General features: G+C 43.8%; 1 protein-coding gene and 1 long non-coding RNA gene across 3 annotated transcripts in view; both read left to right on the plus strand.

The window, feature by feature from the left end:
* Positions 1–21,399, plus strand: part of LOC115158607 (CMP-N-acetylneuraminate-beta-1,4-galactoside alpha-2,3-sialyltransferase) — a 77,347-nt gene that overhangs the window by 20,947 nt on the left and 35,001 nt on the right. For both annotated transcript variants that reach the window (XM_029707770.1, XM_029707769.1), the window contains exons 3-6: positions 2,240–2,282; positions 6,894–6,986; positions 14,997–15,091; positions 20,913–20,976. In XM_029707770.1, coding sequence (XP_029563630.1) covers positions 2,240–2,282; positions 6,894–6,986; positions 14,997–15,091; positions 20,913–20,976 — 295 coding nt within the window. The remainder of the gene's footprint in view (positions 1–2,239; positions 2,283–6,893; positions 6,987–14,996; positions 15,092–20,912; positions 20,977–21,399) is intronic.
* Positions 10,443–12,029, plus strand: LOC115158609 (uncharacterized). Its single transcript, XR_003868698.1, has 2 exons — positions 10,443–11,758; positions 11,896–12,029. It is a non-coding gene; the product is annotated as an uncharacterized LOC115158609 (long non-coding RNA).

Below are 21,399 nucleotides of genomic sequence, written 5' to 3' on the forward strand. Positions count from 1 at the left end.
GAGGGCAGTGGTTAATATGGCTTGTAGCTTATATCAAACCCTATGACTAACACCACTCAATCAACCACCTGTTTTCGCACAGTATTCCCCATAGAATTACTGGAACAGACATTCCCATTCAAGTCAATGTTCTGTGATGGGCGGACCAATTCTATGGTACTGTAATGTTGAGGGAGCACACAAGCTTTTTGCTGCACCTTTTTGTACCTGCTGTAAATTGTGTATGTGACGAATAAAAATGGATTTGATTTGATTTGGTATTCCCTTGGACAGACGCTTGTCCAGTGTGATCTAACTGAATACTTACAACCTTAAGGCGTAACTTAAGTCTTGTGTTTTATAGACAGACCTGGATAGTTTTTTCTTCGTGGGACGATTATTTCACTCAGGGAGTATAGATTCAGGTTAATAAAGCAGGAATCCATGTTGGGAGGTTTTGTAGATCTTAGGAACTCATCTGCATTTTAAAACAGCCTGGCTTTTTCATGGTACTCACTTTCAGGTGTTTTTAGACTTCGTGAACAAACACCTTCATCTAGAATTGATGACAACTGCTGTAAATAGTATACCTGTCTTATCAGATGATAATATTGGTCACTGTACTATTCAATCTATACGTTTCATTTATTGAAATACATCACCTCCCAACACTGTGACCTATCATTCAAGCTTCTACAGCATGTCCACCTACTGAAATACAGCATATCTTACAAAACTTCACTTTTAATCTGTGAATTATTCACTGTCCTTTGAGAATCAGTCTTCTTTTTAATTTCATAATGTAAAATTACAATGTGGATCATTCAACCTTATAAATGACCTTGCCAGAGGAAATAAAAATGTGACGTACAAAACCCCTATAGTTGACAAAAATCTACCTTGCAGTGAGGATATATGATGTCTTTGTAAGAGCAGGACCCATGGGCTCTTCTGACTTCCAGAACCCAGAATCTAGAACCCAGAATCTAGAACCCAGAATCTAGAGCTGACTAGATGAGGCTTGCTGCTTTCCTGTCAGGGAACTACTGCTCAAACAAACCTCTCTCAGCCCAGCAATAATATCAAGCACCTCCTCATTTGCTCCCCAACCAACCCACCACACTTCACAGAAACTTCCCAATCCCATCAGCCCTCCATGGACCTCACCAGAGGACACCCCCCTCCCCCGCACACATAAACACACTGTGGTCTAGTCTCCCACAGCCAGATATCAACTTACAGCTTTATCTTCCGTGTTCTTGAAGTCCGCCGACTGGCTGTCTTCTCTTTTTCTTTATGCTTAATTTCCATTTAAGCAGCGGTGCCTACTGAGTTCTCTGCTTTAGCAGGCAGATAGCAGCACCATGAAAGAGCTGGATAGTAACTGGAGTAATAATGAGAGGCCATAGATCTGGTCTCAATTTCATTTAACTCTGCCCGGCAAATGTTAAAGATCTGTCCCTCTTTGTGTTGTTTTTTGTTGTGCTCTGCTGTTTTTCAAATACAAGCTTGAACAATCCCTCTGTTTACTTCTGTTTTACAGGAAATGTTGGGTTCAAAACAATAATTGTTTTAAACCTGGTATTGTGAATGGAGGAAGCTTTGTTTGAGGTTAGGTTATCCTGACATCAGTAAATCAGTTAAACTAAATGACATAAAGTAATTTATCGAGACACATTTTGGCTAGCCCTGCTACGTCTGCCAGCCAGACCATTGAGAAGAGCAAATATGATGCCCTGCGTGCTGTCCTGCTCCATCCACCATTGTTTTACTATTCCACTCTCATGAAGTCATGTAGCAGGCCTGTATCTAAAGGGCAAAGAGGAAACAGTCATTGCCAGATTAAAGGACAGCTACTGTGACCTCTGATATGATATAATGATTGCAGACAGACAGACATGTTTTCATGAAGATGACAATGTGTCCACGTTGTAAGTAGGAATAACTACTGCCTCATGGTCTATGGCGTGTCCTACGACCCAGGCTGCAACAGAAAGTTCCACAAAATTAAATGTTGTCTTATTGTCTTCCACTTTACAGATTGTAGTTGTTATTTTAAGCTTTATGGTACCTACAGATCTTGGTACTCGTCTATAGATGATCCATAACTGCCGCACAAATGAATATCAGAGTAACCACTGATTACTAAACTAATTTTGTTTTAGTTTGTATTCAATTGTTTTGCAGTGTTTCATTTTGTTCCTTGTTCTTTCATTATCAACGATATACTTAATCTCTCTCTTTCTCTCTACCAATCTAGTGTATGACAAACAGGGATTCTTGCTGAAGCTGGGTGGTAATCTGTAAGTAGTCCCTTAATACATTATCTTATCCAGTATTGTGCTTTACCCCTTCACATTGCTTTGTGTTTTGGCTACATGACCTTCATGTATGTTTTGGGTAACCTCAACAGTCGTCAAACTCTTAAGACCATCTCACTGGGCAAAACTGATTGGATTTGCAAAAACTCTTGATATTTTGTCTTTTTTTCACTTAACTACTTGAGTAAAAATCTAAAGGTAACTGGTTTTAAATGTACTTAAGTACAGTGGTGGGAAAAGTACTCAATTGTCATACTTGAATAAAAGTACAAACTAAAAGTAAATGCTATACATAAAATGTCTTATATTAAGCAAACCAAATGGCACAATGTTATTTTTTAAATGTATGTTTACGAACACTCAGACATCATGTACAAATGCAGTATTTGTGTTTAGTGAGTCTGCTAGATCAGAGGCAGTAGGGAGTGTGAGTGTGCAAAGCTGTCATCAAGGCAAATGGTGGCTACTTTGAAGAATCTCAAATATAAAATATATTTTGATTTGTTTAGCACTTTTTTGGTTACTACATGATTCCATATGTTATTTCATAGTTTGGATATCTTCACTATTATTCTGCATTGTAAAAAATAGTAAAAAAAAGAAAAACCCTTGAATACTAAAAGTGTTTATACTCAAAGGTGTAATATTTTACAGTATTACAATGCTATGGTGCTGGGCCCTACCTTTCCTGATCAAGTTCCTCTGGCTGCTCGTCCAATAGCCTCTCTGTTTATTTGACTAAGCCATAGGCTCATCAGGTTATTAATGAGGAGGTTAAAAGCGGCTGTTCAGAGCAGTAATTAATACCAATGTGTGTGGTACTAAAAATGTGAACCAGGCCTTCTGGCTGCTTCCCAAATGGCACCCTATTCCCTTTATACCACTACTGTTGACTAGGGCTCATACGGCTTCGGTCAAAAGTAGTGCACTATAAAGGGAATAGGCTGCCATTTGGAATGTAACCTTTCCCTGTGAGGTGAACTGTTTTCCGTTTTCTTAACGAACGATCTGTCAACAACTGGTGCCCTCACCAACGACCAGCCCCACCTCGACTAGAAACCATTTTAGTCATCTCTAAGTCTGAATCATTTTAGGGGCCTCTTGGGGTTATCTTTAGCTTGCTGGAAACGTAGGGATACTGCAACTCCTGGGATACGTCCCAAATGGCACCGTATGTGGTGCACTACTGTTGACCAGGGCTTGTAGGGCTCTATTCAAAAGTAGTGCACTATATAGGGAATAGGGTGCCATTTTGGATGCAGATATGGTGATATGTGAGGGATTCTTTCCACCAGTATACATTCCACAATCAACAGGTTGTCTCTCCCCCACACACACTGGCCCGTGGATAGATACGTAGATACGTAGTCTGTTGAAAGGTTTTATTTGTGTTTCACTGACTCAACGGAGAGAGGTGAGAGCCTACGTAAAATAAACAAAGCTTCCCTCCCTTTATGGTGAAAGACTTGTTACTTCTGAGTTTTCAAAAATTAGCTCTTTATATTTTTACATTAATTCACTGCAGCTGTTTCAGTCAAAACGGTTTTAGGGTTTAGATTTTAGGATTTTAGATTTTTTTGTTGTTGATTTTATTAGGATCGACACCAATGGCAACAGCTAGTCTTACTGGGGTCCGAAACATAACAGAAAAGAATTACAGACAAAATACTTTACAACTGACATCCATTTAAAACCTTAACATGCAGTATGTGTGTGTGCATCTATCAGTTCCACATACATGTCAGTACATACACACAACAAGTAGGTCACATGGTGGAGAGGCGTTGGGCCGTGAGGTGTTGCTTTACTTGTTTTTTGAAACCAGGTTTGCTGTTTACTTGAGCTATATGAGATGGAAGGGAGTTACATGCAATCATGGCTCTGTATAATACTGTATGTTTCCTTGAATTTGTTATGTACCTGGGGACTGTGAAAAGACCCCTGGTGGCATGTCTGGTGGGGTAAGTGTGTGTGTCAGTGCTGTGTGTAAGTTGACTATACAAACAATTTTATAATTTCCAACACATTAATGTTTCTTATAAAAACAAGAAGTGATGCAGTCAGTCTCTCCTCAACTCTTAGCCAAGAGAGACTGGCATGCATAGTATTTATATTAGCCCTCTGATTACAATGAAGAGCAAGATGTGCCGCTCTGTTCTGGGCCAGCTGCAGCTTAATTAACTAGGTCCTTCTTTGCTGCACTTGACCATATGACTGGACAATAATCAAGATAAAGTTGTATCTGACTCAACTTTTTTAGGGTGGGGGTATCATGCTCTTATGCTTGAGCCCTAAGCTCAGTAGGGAGACCATCTCTGCAAGTCCTAATCTTTTATTTGATCCTTTTATTTGTTGGCTTTTATTAAATGAAATTAAACTTATAGGAGTTCTGATCTTGTTAACCCAACCTCCACAGTAGAAATTGTATCTTGTACTGTTTTCTTTCAGAGTATGATATTATGATAGAGTATGATATATTATGATAGAGTATGATATATTATGATAGAGTATGATATATTATGATAGAGTATGTTATATTATGATAGAGTATGTTATATTATGATAGAGTATGATATATTATGATAGAATATGTTATATTATGATAGAGTATGATATATTATGATAGTATTGTACATTATGATAGAGTATGATATTGTGACATCCTGACCAATATTTAGGTATTATTTGTATTATAATTTGGTCAGGACGTGGCAGAGGTATATTTGTTTTGTATTTTGGGGTTTTGTGTGTGGTGTAGTGGGGTGTTAGTTGTTGGTATAGGTTCTAGGTTTGTTTTTCTATGTATAGTTAATTGGGGTTGGACTCCCAATTGAAGGCAGGTGTGTTGAGTTGCCTTTGATTGGGAGTCCTATATAATAGGGTGTGTTTGTCTTTGTGTTTGGTGGGTAGTTGTATTTTGCACTGCGTTATTTATGCCTGTAAAACTGTCACTAGTCTTATTTCGTTTTCTTGTTTATCCTCCGTGTTCACATTCGTTTAATAAATTAAGATGATGAGCACTAACTCCTCTGTGTATTGGTCCACATTCTCCGACGATGATTTCGCTATATCGTCTAGCGACAAAGAAATCTGTGACAGATATATTATCATATAGTATTGTACATTATGATAGAGTATGATATATAGTATGATAGAGTATTGTACATTATGATAGAGTATGTTATATTATGATAGAATATGATATATTATGGGAGAGTATTGTACATTATGATAGAGTATGATATATTATGATAGAGTATGATATATTATGATAGAGTATGTTATATTATGATATAGTATGACATATTATGATGGAGTATGTTATATTATGATAGAGTATGATATACTATGATAGAGTATGATATATTAGGATAGAGTATTGTACATTATGATAGAGTATGATATATTATGATAGAGTATGATATATTATGATAGAGTATGATATATTATGATGGAGTATTGTACATTATGATAGAGTATGATATATTATGATAGAGTATGTTATATTATGATAGAGTATGTTATATTATGATGGAGTATTGTACATTATGATAGAGTATGATATATTATGATAGAGTATGATATATTATGATAGAGTATGTTATATTATGATAGAGTATGTTATATTATGATGGAGTATTGTACATTATGATAGAGTATGATATATTTTGATAGAGAATGATATATTATGATGGAGTATTGTACATTATGATACAGTATGATATATTATGATAGAGTATTGTACATTATGAGTATCATATACACTATCACATTAGCAAGATGGATGAACTGTTATAATACCTTCGTGACAGGTCAATATGAATGATTTGAAGTGTTTCCACATTGCATACCAAAACTACCCGTTGTGCATTAGACCTACAGTTAGTTGTACACAACAATGACAGATTAAAGACATGTTAAGATATTTGTTTACAGTACAGTGCCATCAAATATCCATCAAAATGTATTTTTTGGATTCAAAGGTTCAATGATCTAGTTGTTTGTTCTTAACAGTTCCAGTTATGCAGAATGTTCCTGGTTATTTTCTAAGGCTTGTGCAGCTTTTTAGGCTTTTAGAAAGCTTCTGTTCATGCTCACACACCATCTCTTCTCTTCGCGTGACCTTTTCTCTGTCTCTGACCTCTCCTCTTTGCGCGACCTCTTCTCTGTCTCTGACCTCTCCTCCTTGCGTGACCTGTTCTCTGTCTCTGACCTCTTCTCCTTGCGTGACCTCTTCTCTGTCTCTGACCTCTCCTCTTTGCGTGACCTCTTCTCTGTCTCTGACCTCTCCTCTTTGCGCGACCTCTTCTCTGTCTCTGACCTCTCCTCCTTGCGTGACCTGTTCTCTGTCTCTGACCTCTCCTCCTTGCGTGACCTCTTCTCTGTCTCTGACCTCTCCTCCTTGCGTGACCTGTTCTCTGTCTCTGACCTCTCCTCCTTGCGTGACCTCTTCTCTGTCTCTGACCTCTCCTCTTTGCGTGACCTCTTCTCTGTCTCTGACCTCTCCTCCTTGCGTGATCTCTTCTCTGTCGCTGACCTCTCCTCTTTGCGTGACCTCTTCTTTGTCTCTGATCTCTCCTCTTTGTACCACAGACCTTTGGAGCTGATGTACAAGTATGGTAATCTCAGCGAGGGAGTCTGTAAACCTGGCTACGCAGCTGCCAAGATGACCACCATCTATCCAATGTGAGCCAAAGCTTTTTACATTTCTGATATGATGAAATATAATTAAGCAATAAGACCCGAGGGGGTGTGGTATATGGCCAATATAGCATGGATAAGGGCTGTTCTTATGCACAACGCAACGCCATATACCACAAACCCCAGGGGGTTTTATTGCTTAATTATATAATTGGAGCAGTAAAAATATGTGTTTTGTCATGCACTGATATGCCACGGCTTTCAGCCAATCAGCATTCAGGGCTCGAACCACCCAGTTTATAATTTGTTTTATGATACATTTATGATATTATATAGTGTTATTTAGTTTATGATACATTTATGATATTATATAGTGTAATTTGGTTTATGATACATTTATGATATTATATAATTTGGTTTATGATACATCGTTATGATTCAGCACCCCATGATCATTTTCTCTCCCTGTTTTAGTAGTGTGTTACTTCAAGCTTAGTTGAGATGATGATGGCGCTACTTTGACAACGGCCTCATTCACGGTTTTCTTTCACTCTCTGACCACAGCTTTCCCTCTCATGACTCGATTCAGTTGTACTTTCTAATCCTCAGTGCCCTACTGTATTGTATATGCAACTTCATTGAGTCTCGACATCTTCACAATAAACCCACAGATTATCGTCGGCTCCATCTCAGATCCTACAGAAAGCCCCTCTCACATTGTGAGCATGAGTCGCTTCCTCCATCCAGAAAAAAAACATAGGAAGCATAGAACTGCTGCTTTGTCTGCTGGCAGACCACTGGCCCATTGTCCGGCTCGCCCCGGCTAGAGAGAGACAGCCATGGAGATTCATAGGTGACCTGACCCCAGACGATTGGTTAGAATGACTCAGATGGTCCTCCCATTTGACAGTTTAGGGGTCAAGGGTCAGGGAACCCTCAGTGAAGATGTTGACCTTCCTGTGACTTCTGCCTCTTTGGATCTTTCTCAATCTTTCCTTGATTACTTGTGTCCTCTCTATTTGCAGCCTTATCAAAAAATATTGGTGGAGAAGATCTGAAGGGGAGGGGCCTTGGATGTTCTCTTCAAATGTGTTTTGAGGAGGCGAGGAGACAGGGCACGAGGAATCAAGGAAAGACAAATTGAGATATACCCTCTGCCTGGTGAAAGGTCAATGATTTCCTTCCATCCACAGCACTGTGGAAACACATGTTCTTCCTGGTCATCCATTACAAATGTCAGACAGTTCTATTTTACACATTATATATTAAAGATGTCAGATGTTTCATGAAGTTACCACTAATGTGAACTTTATTTGGTAGTTTTAATATTGGTTATTATTAAAAGGCTAGTGTAATTCACTATGAATGATACATACACAAATGTCTTGTCGAAGCCTGCAATTAACGATCATGATCTGTAGTGAATGTTGACCCTGAATTTTTAATGACAAGAGAAGACTATGGTCACTGAGCAATCCCGATCCAGTTCCCATTTGTGCTCTTGTCTATCCTGGCATTTCTCCTTCTTACACAATGTACTTTACTTTTCTACTTTACTCATGGACACTAGTCCTGTCATGTGGAAATCTCCCTGAGCTGAGTTCTGAGTTCAGAGTGGCGTGAAAGATGGAAGATCCCATTTCCCTTTCTCAATTATTTAGCACTAGATAAGGCTCCACACCATGAAAATACCTTCACCTGTGTATGGTGTTTTCTTAGGGCCTCTCTCTCTCTCACTCTCTCTCTAACCACCCCATCTCTCTGTCTTTCTCACTCTCTCTCTAACCACCCCCATCTCTCTGTCTTTCTCTCTCTCTCTCTAACCACCCCCATCTCTCTGTCTCTCTCTCTCTCTAACCACCCCCATCTCTCTGTCTTTCTCTCTCTCTCTCTAACCACCCCCATCTCTCTGTCTTTCTCTCTCTCTCTCTAACCACCCCATCTCTCTGTCTTTCTCTCTCTCTCTCTAACCACCCCCATCTCTCTGTCTTTCTCTCTCTCTCTCTCTCTCTCTCTCTCCTCTCTCTCTAACCACCCCCATCTCTCTGTCTCTCTCTCTCTCTCTCTCTTCTCTCTCTCTCTCTCTCTCTCTTCTCTCTCTCTCTCTCTCTCTCTATCTCCTCTCTCTCTCTCTCTCTCCCTCTCTCTCTCTAACCACCCCATCTCTCTGTCTCTCTCTCTCTCTCTCTCTCTCTCTCTCTCTCTCTCTCTCCCTCTCTCTCTCTAACCACCCCCATCTCTATGTCTCTCTCTTTCTCGCTCTCTCTAACCACCCCCATCTCTATGTCTCTCTCTCTCTCGCTCTCTCTCTAACCACCCCCATCTCTATGTCTCTCTCTTTCTCCCTCTCTCTCTAACCCACCCCCATCTCTATGTCTCCTCTTCTCTCTCTCTCTCTAACCACCCCCATCTCTATGTCTCTCTCTTTCTCGCTCTCTCTCTAACCCCCCATCTCTATGTCTCTCTCTTTCTCTCTCTCTCTCTAACCACCCCCATCTCTATGTCTCTCTCTTTCTCTCTCTCTCTCTAACCACCCCCATCTCTATGTCTCTCTCTTTCTCGCTCTCTCTCTAACCACCCCCATCTCTATGTCTCTCTCTTTCTCGCTCTCTCTCTAACCACCCCCATCTCTATGTCTCTCTCTTTCTCTCTCTCTCTCTAACCACCCCCATCTCTATGTCTCTCTCTCTCTCGCTCTCTCTCTAACCACCCCCATCTCTATGTCTCTCTCTTTCTTTTTCACTATTTTAAGTAAGAGCCCCAGGATGCATCAGGCAGTCCGACGGGAGTTGGTATTTTTTTGTTGGTCTGTTGTGCTGTGCGGTCGTCCCAGTGCGTGAGAGTGATGGGCCCCATCCACTTATCTGGTCTCGTTTAGCACCCTTAGACACGCAACTCCCACAATACACAGAGAGAGAGATTTGAGAGAGAGAAAGACCTTAAACTGACCGATATTCTACGCTTTCTTCTTCTTTTCCTTCTTCTTTTTCTTCTTCCTTCTTTTTCTTCTTGTTCTTCTTTCTCTTTCCTTCTTTTTCGTTCTCCTTCGTTCTTCTTCTTATCCTTCTTCTTCTTTCCTCTTTCTTCTTCCTCCTTCTCCTTTCTTCTTCTTCTTCTTCTTTCTTCTTCCTCTTTCTTCCTCCTTCTTCTTCTTCAACGGTATCGCAGCACCAAGTTTTGGACCAAAAGGCTCCTTAACAGCTTCTATCCCCAAGCCATAAGATTGCTGAACAATTCATCAAATGGCCACCGGAGTATTTACATAGTCACTTCACCCCTACCTACATGTATAAATTACCTTGACTAACCTGTACCCCCACAAATATAGCCTCATTATTGATATTTTGTTGTGTTACTTTTTTATAATTTCTTACTTTAGTTTATTTGGTAAATATTTTCTTAACTCTTTCTTGAACTGCGCTGTTGGTTAAGGGCCTGTAAGTACGCATTTCACGGTAAGGTCTACACTTGTATTCGGCGCATGTGACAAATAAAGTTTGATTTGATTCTTCTCCTTTCTTCTTCTCCTTCTTTCTGCTTCTTCTTTCTTCTTTCTTCTTCTCTCTAAGAGACAAATTAGCAGCAGGTGAGAGGAGGATTGTCGGTATGCGACTGAGGGCTCCAAAGGAAATGGGCTCTCATTCATAAGGCCTGCCCTGCACAGCAAAGCATTGCTTAATTGTTGAGCTGCAGACATTCCAGCATTCTCTGATTAGCCGTTTGTTATCTCCCACCAGATCACAGCTACTTTGCTGTTCATTATGTGATATTACACATGAACAAAAAAACAGCAGCTGCCAAGACTGAAGGGGTTGTCTGGGTTAAAGAAACACTTTCTCTGTTCTGGGTGAGGTTTGAGGTTTCTCCATCATCTCATTTCTGGGTGAGGTTTCTTCCACCATCTACAGGTGTTTTTTTGTTTTGTTGAGAGGGAACTTAAATTGTGATATTACTGTATTCAGAATATTTACTAGTCTGGTAGACCAGAAACAACATTATCTTCAAGTTGTCTTTGTCAAAACTCAAAAGCTGAATCTATTATATAAATGGAATGAAGACTAACCTTTGTCAGTGGAGCAAATCATGGCTGCTTGAGTTAACGTTAATTACTCATGATTTGTTTTGGCTAATTCTTCATTCTGCGTTTCTTGATTGATTTGGAGAAAAGGTCCCATGTGACCGGTTTCGTTTTCCTTTAGTGTTCTGAAAGTCTTAGCATGATGCCTCAGAGCAACATGCAAATAGCCATATAATCAAGAGTGTTGGCCTTGTCAGAACCTCTGAGCGGGTTCACACACACACACACACACACACACACACACACACACACACACACACACACACACACACACACACACACACACACACACACATACACAAGTAGCTCTGGCAGGGAGACAGACATGATTTGATCTGAGTACAATGTCTAGAGCCAGAGTTCTGTAGAGCTTGTCCTGGGCTAATTGGTCCCTCTGACCAGCATGCTTTTTTCTTGGTGGGGTCTTTCTCTCCTGCGATAGTGTTATCTCATATATACCTTAAAGTACGTCCTTTTCATTCTAAGGATGTGAGGATGAGGCCTTATGGAAAATGTCAGTCTGAAACTCGTGGTGACACAACAACCAGGGTCATGTTCATTAGGCACCTTACGTAAGAAAACAAGGATGGACTATCTGGACTTAAGGAAGGCTAATTTTCATTATCTGTTGCACAGCGTTGTAAAATGTTTGCCACTGTGTGCCCAAATGAAGAGGACCCAGGTTCCCAGTCAGTCAGAGGCCCAGTCTGAGGCTTGATGTCTCAAAGTGGAGACAGATGTGAGCACTAAATAGACCAGAACATACTAAATGTTTGTTGAAACACTAAACTAACAAAAAATGAGTTAGCCTAACTATGTAATTTTCATTTTACATGCAATGTTGAACATGCCCCCTGAAACTCTATCGGACTTCAGATGTACTGGGTGAAACGGCATGCATTTCTCTAAAGGGAGAATCAAGTGGAATGGTATGTAGTCTCAGAGTGGTGCAGTAGTTATTATGACTCATGTGGTAAACGGATTACCTTACTGTCTGTAAAAACAAAAAATACCCTCATTAGGAGTCTGACATATCAGTTGGCATCAGTATGTCTTTAAACTGGTGCCAGTCTATGGTTGATCCAGGTGGCAGGACACTTCTACACAGTGGTCTTGGCCCTTATGTGTATCTCACACCTACAACACGGTCAACCACCTACATCACGGTCAATCACCTGCATCACTGTTAACACAGTACCCGCATCACGGTCAACACAGTACCTGCATCACGTTCAACTACCTGCATTACGGTTAACACACTACCTGCATTACGGTCAACTACCTGCATTACGGTCAACCACCTGCATTACGGTTAACACAGTACCTGCATCACGGTCAACCACCTGCATTACGGTTAACACAGTACCCGCATTACGGTCAACTACCTGCATTACGGTCAACCACCTGCATTACGGTTAACACAGTACCTGCATTACGGTCAACACAGTTACTGCATTACGGTCAACTACCTGCATCACAGTCAACTACCTGCATTACGGTCAACTACCTGCATTACGGTCAACTACCTGCATTACGGTCAACCACCTGCATTACGGTTAACACAGTACCTGCATTACGGTCAACTACCTGCATTACGGTTAACACAGTACCTGCATTACGGTCAACTACCTGCATTACGGTCAACCACCTGCATCACTGTTAACACAGTACCCGCATCACGGTCAACACAGTACCTGCATCACGGTCAACCACCTGCATTACGGTTAACACAGTACCTGCATTATGGTCAACTACCTGCCTTACGGTCAACCACCTGCATTACGGTTAACACAGTACCTGCATCACGGTCAACCACCTGCATTACGGTTAACACAGTACCCGCATTACGGTCAACTACCTGCATTACGGTCAACCACCTGCATTACGGTTAACACAGTACCTGCATTACGGTCAACACAGTTACTGCATTACGGTCAACTACCTGCATCACAGTCAACTACCTGCATTACGGTCAACTACCTGCATCACGGTCAACACAGTACCTGCATTATGGTCAACTACCTGCCTCACGGTCAACACAGTACTTGCATTATGGTCAACTACCTGCCTCACGGTCAACACAGTACCTGCATTATGGTCAACTACCTGCCTCACGGTCAACACAGTACCTGCATCACGGTCAACTACCTGCATCACGTTCAACCACCTGCATTACGGTCAAGACAGTACCTGCATTATGGTCAACTACCTGCATCACAGTCAACACAGTACCTGCATTATGGTCAACTACCTGCATCACAGTCAACACAGTACCTGCATTATGGTCAACTACCTGCATTATGGTCAACTACCTGCATCACAGTCAACACAGTACCTGCATTATGGTCAACTACCTGCATCATGGTCAACACAGTACCTGCATTATGGTCAACTACCTGCATCACAGTCAACACAGTACCTGCATTATGGTCAACTACCTGCATCACAGTCAACAGTACCTGCATTATGGTCAACTACCTGCATCATGGTCAACACAGTACCTGCATTACGGTCAACTACCTGCAACACAGTCAACACAGTACCTGCATCACGGTCAACTACCTGCCTCACGATCAACATAGTACCTGCCTCACGATCAACTACCTGCCTCACGATCAACATAGTACCTGCATTACGGTCAACTACCTGCATTACAGTCAACATAGTACCTGCATTACGGTCAACTACCTGCATCACGATCAACATAGTACCTGCATCACGATCAACATAGTACCTGCATTACGGTCAACTACCTGCATCACAGTCAACATAGTACCTGCATTACGGTCAACTACCTGCATCACGATCAACATAGTACCTGCATCACGATCAACATAGTACCTGCATCACGATCAACATAGTACCTGCAATGAAGGGTCAAACTGCTCAATGTCAAAAGTGTCTGATTTCATTGTAGAATGGAATCACTGTTTGTGTTTACAGTTATAGTATGATTAGACCTTGGAGTGCTCTCTCAAGATGATGTGGCTAGTCATTCACAGACAGAGGAGACTGAGGTATAGCCTGTTAGTTAAACCATGGTAGGGATGATGGGGCGGCACGTAGCCTAGTGGTTAGAGCGTTGGGCCAATAACCGAAAGGTTGCTGGATCAAATCCCCGAGCTGACAGGGTAAAAAAACTGTCGTTCTGCCCCTGAACAACGGTTCCCTGGTAGACCGTCATTGTAAATAAGGATTTGTTCTTAATTGACTTGCCAAGTTAAATAAATGTAAAAAAAATTAAAAAATGATGCTAAAGATGCCTGATACTAACTTAGTGTGTTAGTATCAGGCATCATGTTTATTTTTTTTGCATTTATTTAACTAGGCAAGTCAGTTAAGAACAAATTATTATTTACAATGACGTACAACAGAATATCCCTATTGACCACTATTTAACCCATTGTAGTTATTATAGTGTTCCTGAGTGTTCACTCACCTTAGGTCATGATTCTTTTTTTCCTCTCATGGTTCAACTGTAACAGTACGTCAGACATCTCTCCTCTCTGCTCTGGGTGCTGATAAAGAGGGAGACAGCCAGTGGATTACATGAAACTCAACTCCTGTAATCCTGTAAAGCATGCTGCCTCACATTAATCAGAGCATCTCCTGCCTTACCTCCACGTGGGGGCTGGGTGTCTGTCTGTGTCTGTCTGTCCGTGTCTGTCTGTCTGTCTGTCTGTCTGTCTGTCTGTCCGTGTGTGCCTGTCTGTCTGGCTGCTCTTATGGCCTGTTAATTTTCACTAGCTGCAGGTAGCCTAGTGGTTAGAGCATTGGGTCAGTAACCAAAAGGTTGCTAGATTGTATCCCTGAGCTGACAAGGTAAAAATCTCTTGTTCTGCCCCTGAACAAGCCAGTTAGATCGTCATTGTAAAGAATATTATTTTCTTAATAACTCACTTGCCTAGTTAAATCAAGGTTAAAAACTAGTCTCACTCTCACTTTTTATAAATTGTGCTCTCTCCGTTTATCTCCAGGTTCGCTAAACCAGCCCCCATGTTCCTCGATCCAAACTTTAGACGATTCTCCAAGATCAGCAACTTTTTCCCACCTTTTGGAATGAAAACGCAAGGTATGGACCTCAGTTTTTTATCTGTTTATTTCATCCACTGACATCCATGTCTTTGTTCATAGTTGGTCAGATCATAGTTGGATGACCATGAAGAATGGGGAGCTCCTGGTAGAGGACACTGTTGACTCAAGAAAGCCAAGTAGCTCACCTACAGGGAGGAGGATGTAGCTGTGGGCTCTGGGTCAAGACGAGGGAGAGAACAAATAATGGCCTTATCGAGAAGAACATCACTGCTGCTCCAAGTTATGCAGGGATCAGGCCTCTATGCAGGGATCAGGCCTCTATGCAGGGATCAGGCCTCTATGCAGGGATCAGGCCTCTATGCAGGGATCAGGCTGCTATGCAGGGATCAGGCCTCTATGCAGGGATCAGGCCTCTATGCAGGGATCAGGCCTCTATGCAGGGATCAGGCCTCTATGCAGGGATCAGGCCTCTATGCAGGGATCAGGCCGCTATGCAGGGATCAGGCCTCTATGCAGGGATCAGGCCTCTATGCAGGGATCAGGCCTCTATGCAGGGATCAGGCCTCTGTGCAGGGATCAGGCTGCTATGCAGGGATCAGGCCTCTATGCAGGGATCAGGCTGCTATGCAGTGATCAGGCCTCTATGCAGGGATCAGGCCTTTATGCAGGGATCAGGCTGCTATGCAGGGATCAGGCCTCTATGCAGGGATCAGGCTGCTATGCAGGGATCAGGCCTCTATGCAGGGATCAGGCTGCTATGCAGGGATCAGGCCTCTATGCAGGGATCAGGCTGCTATGCAGGGATCAGGCCTCTATGCAGGGATCAGGCTGCTATGCAGGGATCAGGCTGCTATGCAGGGATCAGGCCTCTGTGCAGGGATCAGGCTGCTATGCAGGGATCAGGCCTCTGTGCAGGGATCAGGCCTCTATGCAGGGATCAGGCTGCTATGCAGGGATCTGGCTGCTATGTAGGGATCAGGTCTATATGCAGGCATCAGGGCTCAATGCAGGGATCAGGCTGCTATGCAGGAATCTGGCTTCTATGCAGGGATCAGGCAGCTATGCAGGGATCAGGCCGCTATGCAGGGATCAGGCCGCTATGCAGGGATCAGGCCTCTATGCAGGGATCAGGCCTCTGTGCAGGGATCAGGCTGCTATGCAGGGATCAGGCTGCTATGCAGGGATCAGGCCTCTATGCAGGGATCAGGCTGCTATGCAGGGATCTGGCTGCTATGTAGGGATCAGGTCTATATGCAGGCATCAGGGCTCAATGCAGGGATCAGGCTGCTATGCAGGAATCTGGCTTCTATGCAGGGATCAGGCAGCTATGCAGGGATCAGGCCGCTATGCAGGGATCAGGCCGCTATGCAGGGATCAGGCCGCTATGCAGGGATCAGGCCGCTATGCAGGGATCAGGCCGCTATGCAGGGATCAGGCCTCTATGCAGGGATCAGGCCTCTATGCAGGGACCAGGCCTCTATGCAGGGATCAGGCCGCTATGCAGGGATCAGGCCGCTATGCAGGGATCAGGCCGCTATGCAGGGATCAGGCCGCTATGCAGGGATCAGGCCTCTATGCAGGGATCAGGCCTCTATGCAGGGATCAGGCCTCTATGCAGGGATCAGGCCTCTGTGCAGGGATCAGGCTGCTATGCAGGGATCAGGCCTCTATGCAGGGATCAGGCTGCTATGCAGTGATCAGGCCTCTATGCAGGGATCAGGCCTTTATGCAGGGATCAGGCTGCTATGCAGGGATCAGGCCTCTATGCAGGGATCAGGCTGCTATGCAGGGATCAGGCCTCTATGCAGGGATCAGGCTGCTATGCAGGGATCAGGCCTCTATGCAGGGATCAGGCTGCTATGCAGGGATCAGGCCTCTATGCAGGGATCAGGCTGCTATGCAGGGATCAGGCTGCTATGCAGGGATCAGGCCTCTGTGCAGGGATCAGGCTGCTATGCAGGGATCAGGCCTCTGTGCAGGGATCAGGCCTCTATGCAGGGATCAGGCTGCTATGCAGGGATCTGGCTGCTATGTAGGGATCAGGTCTATATGCAGGCATCAGGGCTCAATGCAGGGATCAGGCTGCTATGCAGGAATCTGGCTTCTATGCAGGGATCAGGCAGCTATGCAGGGATCAGGCCGCTATGCAGGGATCAGGCCGCTATGCAGGGATCAGGCCTCTATGCAGGGATCAGGCCTCTGTGCAGGGATCAGGCTGCTATGCAGGGATCAGGCTGCTATGCAGGGATCAGGCCTCTATGCAGGGATCAGGCTGCTATGCAGGGATCTGGCTGCTATGTAGGGATCAGGTCTATATGCAGGCATCAGGGCTCAATGCAGGGATCAGGCTGCTATGCAGGAATCTGGCTTCTATGCAGGGATCAGGCAGCTATGCAGGGATCAGGCCGCTATGCAGGGATCAGGCCGCTATGCAGGGATCAGGCCGCTATGCAGGGATCAGGCCGCTATGCAGGGATCAGGCCGCTATGCAGGGATCAGGCCGCTATGCAGGGATCAGGCCTCTATGCAGGGACCAGGCCTCTATGCAGGGATCAGGCCGCTATGCAGGGATCAGGCCGCTATGCAGGGATCAGGCCGCTATGCAGGGATCAGGCCGCTATGCAGGGATCAGGCCTCTATGCAGGGATCAGGCCGCTATGCAGGGATCAAGCCGCTATGCAGGGATCAGGCCGCTATGCAGGGATCAGGCCGCTATGCAGGGATCAGGCCGCTATGCAGGGATCAGGCCTCTATGCAGGGATCAGGCCGCTATTCAGGGATCAGGCAGCTATGCAGGGATCAGGCCGCTATGCAGGGATCAGGCCGCTATGCAGGGATCAGGCCTCTATGCAGGGATCAGGCCGCTATGCAGGGATCAGGCCGCTATGCAGGGATCAGGCCTCTATGCAGGGATCAGGCCGCTATGCAGGGATCAGGCCGCTATGCAGGGATCAGGCCGCTATGCAGGGATCAGGCCGCTATGCAGGGATCAGGCCGCTATGCAGGGATCAGGCCGCTATGCAGGGATCAGGCCTCTATGCAGGGATCAGGCCGCTATGCAGGGATCAAGCCGCTATGCAGGGATCAGGCCGCTATGCAGGGATCAAGCCGCTATGCAGGGATCAGGCTATCACAGCAAAGCATCAACCTGCCCCATCTTCCTGCCCCTCGCTTATCCGTTCTATGACAATGAGATCACCCATTTAATTAAAGCATTTAATCTCATCGAAGTTGTACATAAATATTTTGGGTTCAATATTAATATAATGGAATCTGTTTTAATATAAATCTGGCTAAATGTAATGATGATAACGAGTGTGTCAGTGCTCTAAATATCTCTGGAAAGGTGTCAGGAGATGGCTATGTAGTCTAGCTCATAATGTTGCCTGTACAGAGCATCATGTCTTGATGTTCGTGGTTCTCGGTATCAGAGGAAGGGTGTTAGCTAGCTAGCATTCTCGTAGAAATCTGTGACTCTGAGAACTGTGTCCATCAATGTCCTGCCCTTTGGCAGTAACATTGAGAAGCACCAACACAGCACCACTGTCTGACCGTCACATCCTTCTGCCTACCAGTCACAGGCCCTGATCACCACACCCAGTCCCAGGCTTTTGATCCTCTCACCGCAAGTATCCCACCCAAACACATGTTAATGGAGGAATGAGTAGCTACAGTATGTAGCCTTGTCTTCAACACAGCATCAGCTAATCCGTTTTATTTCATTTAACCTTTATTTATACAGGTTATTCTCATTTAAATGTGTTAATCAGTAATAATCAGTGAGGTATTTGTGGCCTGATGTGAACCAGGAAGCCCAACCAACACAGACTCTCTTCTCCCATCCAACTAACACATCCTGGGCGTTTTCTGTTCTGAGGCTCAGTAGTAGGGTTCCCGAGTGGCGCAGCGGTCTAAGGCACTGCATCTCAGTGCTAAAGGCGTCACTACAGACCCTAGTTCGATTCCAAGCTGTATCACAACCGGCTGTGATTGGGAGTCCCATAGGGCGGCGCACAATTACCCCATCGTCGTCCGGGGTAGGCCGTCATTGTAAATAAGAATTTGTTCTTAACTGACTTGCCTAGTTAAATAAATAGGTCAGTTTGTGGGATCACACTGAACACGTGGTCTCTCTTTTTGCCTGAACATAGTTTATTAAGGTCATACGTAAGCCCTTCTTTTGATGTTGATCGGTTGGTAGATCTGGTTGGAGTCCTTCATTGTCAGAGATTTGTTTTGTTCAGGGATGTGCCTAGCCTAGGTCCCCCTCCCTTCCAGATGGTGCTATGGTCGCTTAGCCCTCTCATCTGATATCAGCTGTGAGGTTTGGCTGGAAGGAGAGACAATCTTTTCAACTGATTCCCATCCAGCCTGATTGATCTAGTCTGTTTGAATCTGGGATATCACCGCAGTAGTCAACATTTCGACTGCTTCCCAAATGGCACCCTATTCCCTATATAGTGCACTACTCAAAAGCAGTGCACTATATAGGGAAAAGGTTGCGATTTGAGACGCAGCCCTATCTCTCCAGTGTTAGTCACACTACAGATATCCAAGACATTTTGGACGAAGATGTAACTGTCTCCACATCAATGCTGTTGACTGCTTCTGAGCGACCCTTAATTATTCTATAGTAGATTGTGTCACGGAAATGTGTTATTCGTTTAAATCATGTGTCAAATAGGGACTCTGTAACAGTACGTCTCTGTAACAGGGACTCCGTTTTTATGGACTGAATCCATAAAAGTTAAAAAATGACTCATGACAAATGAAAAGGTCTGATTCCATAACTCTGTTATTCCATAAATTCCATTATTCCATTATTTCGGACTAAAATGTCATCCTTGGGTCATGTGGGAGTACGATTCCATCTTATGATCTCCATTGTATCTGAGAAACAGTATCTAATGGCAATTTAATGCCCTGGCAATTTAGTTGAATGTCAATAATCATGAATAGCATGCAACTGCTAGGCTATACAATCAAATCGTGTGGACTTTCATCTTGTGATAAATGGTCCAGCGTTTCAGAGCTTACATCTGTTTTCCCAATTAGTTTAATCCTGATCCCCTGAATTATAGGGCACGTGTATTTACCCTCATCATTTGCATAGAAAACATCCAGATTGAAGTTATTCTTTACTCTACACTTTTTTTTTCTTCCTAGAATAACAGGCTAGATAAATAGCCAGTTATAGAGTGTTGTGTTGAAAGAACCAGAGCATCTAAGATTCCAGAGGTGTCGTGATGTAACCTCATTCCCTGAGGTCCAAGGATTGTTGCCCGCATCAGCCTGGAGAATGTGCTGGTTTAAAAATGCCGCTCCTCTAACCGGGTATTTCTTCGTGCCCTATCGTTTTTCCTCTCAGTGTCTTAAGCTGTATACAGAATTTTTGCGTCCTAAATTGCACCCTTTTCCCTATATAGTGCATTACTTTTGACCCATAGGGCTCTGGACAAAAGTACTGCGCTGTATAGGGAATAGGGTGCCATTTGGGACTCAGCGCTTCTCTGCTCCGACCCAGGAGGTTGGAGCATGCTCTGTATGAGGCCCTGCTCTTACCTCTCTGTCCTGGACTGCCTGCCTGGCCACCCAGATATCTCTGATGGTTGTATAACATGAAGAAGTGTTCTGTGCTGTTCACCTCTCCTCCCCTCTGTCAGCCCACCCAGCCTCTCCTCTGGCTTCATTCCCTGGTTCATTTATCAAAGTGACAAAGTCCACCAGGTTTACAGCACTACCTTTGTCTCTCTGCTGAGGTGATGATGCAGGGTGGAATTTATGTGTTGAGAGCCTCTTTTTTACAGGACTTTCATCTTCTACTCAGATGCTGTGTTTTTCTCCTCTTCTCTCCTCAGAAAAGATCATAGATAATATTCTGACAGCAACAAAGAGCTATGGTCTGGGAGATGAGCTGGACAGGTATGTCACACCTCAAGCACCATAACAGGTCTATTACAACAACAGGGATGACTAGGGTAGTTTAAAAGGGGTTAATGCCAGGACATTCAGAAAACTCTGGAGCTGTCTCAGAAAAGCTATTGTCTGGTCCCAGATCTGTTTGTGCTGTCTTGCCAACTCCTATGGTCATTGGCATGCCTTAAACAACCATTGGATATGAGTTGGCTAGAAAGCACAAACAGATCCGGGACCAGGCTAGAAATATGTTTTTCCAATCCAGGATACTTTGCTGAGTAATTGTACTTCCAACATAAAGATTAATGAGTTATAATCACACAGGCAGCAGGCAGCCGTTTTGGTAGTTTTATAATTTCACTTCTGGCCAGCATTCTGTCTTTTTAGGTCTTGGTTCTTTCCACAGCCACTAGAATCTGCAGACCTGAT

Source organism: Salmo trutta, chromosome 22 (genome assembly GCF_901001165.1).
Source record: "Salmo trutta chromosome 22, fSalTru1.1, whole genome shotgun sequence".
Classification (NCBI taxonomy): domain Eukaryota; kingdom Metazoa; phylum Chordata; class Actinopteri; order Salmoniformes; family Salmonidae; genus Salmo; species Salmo trutta.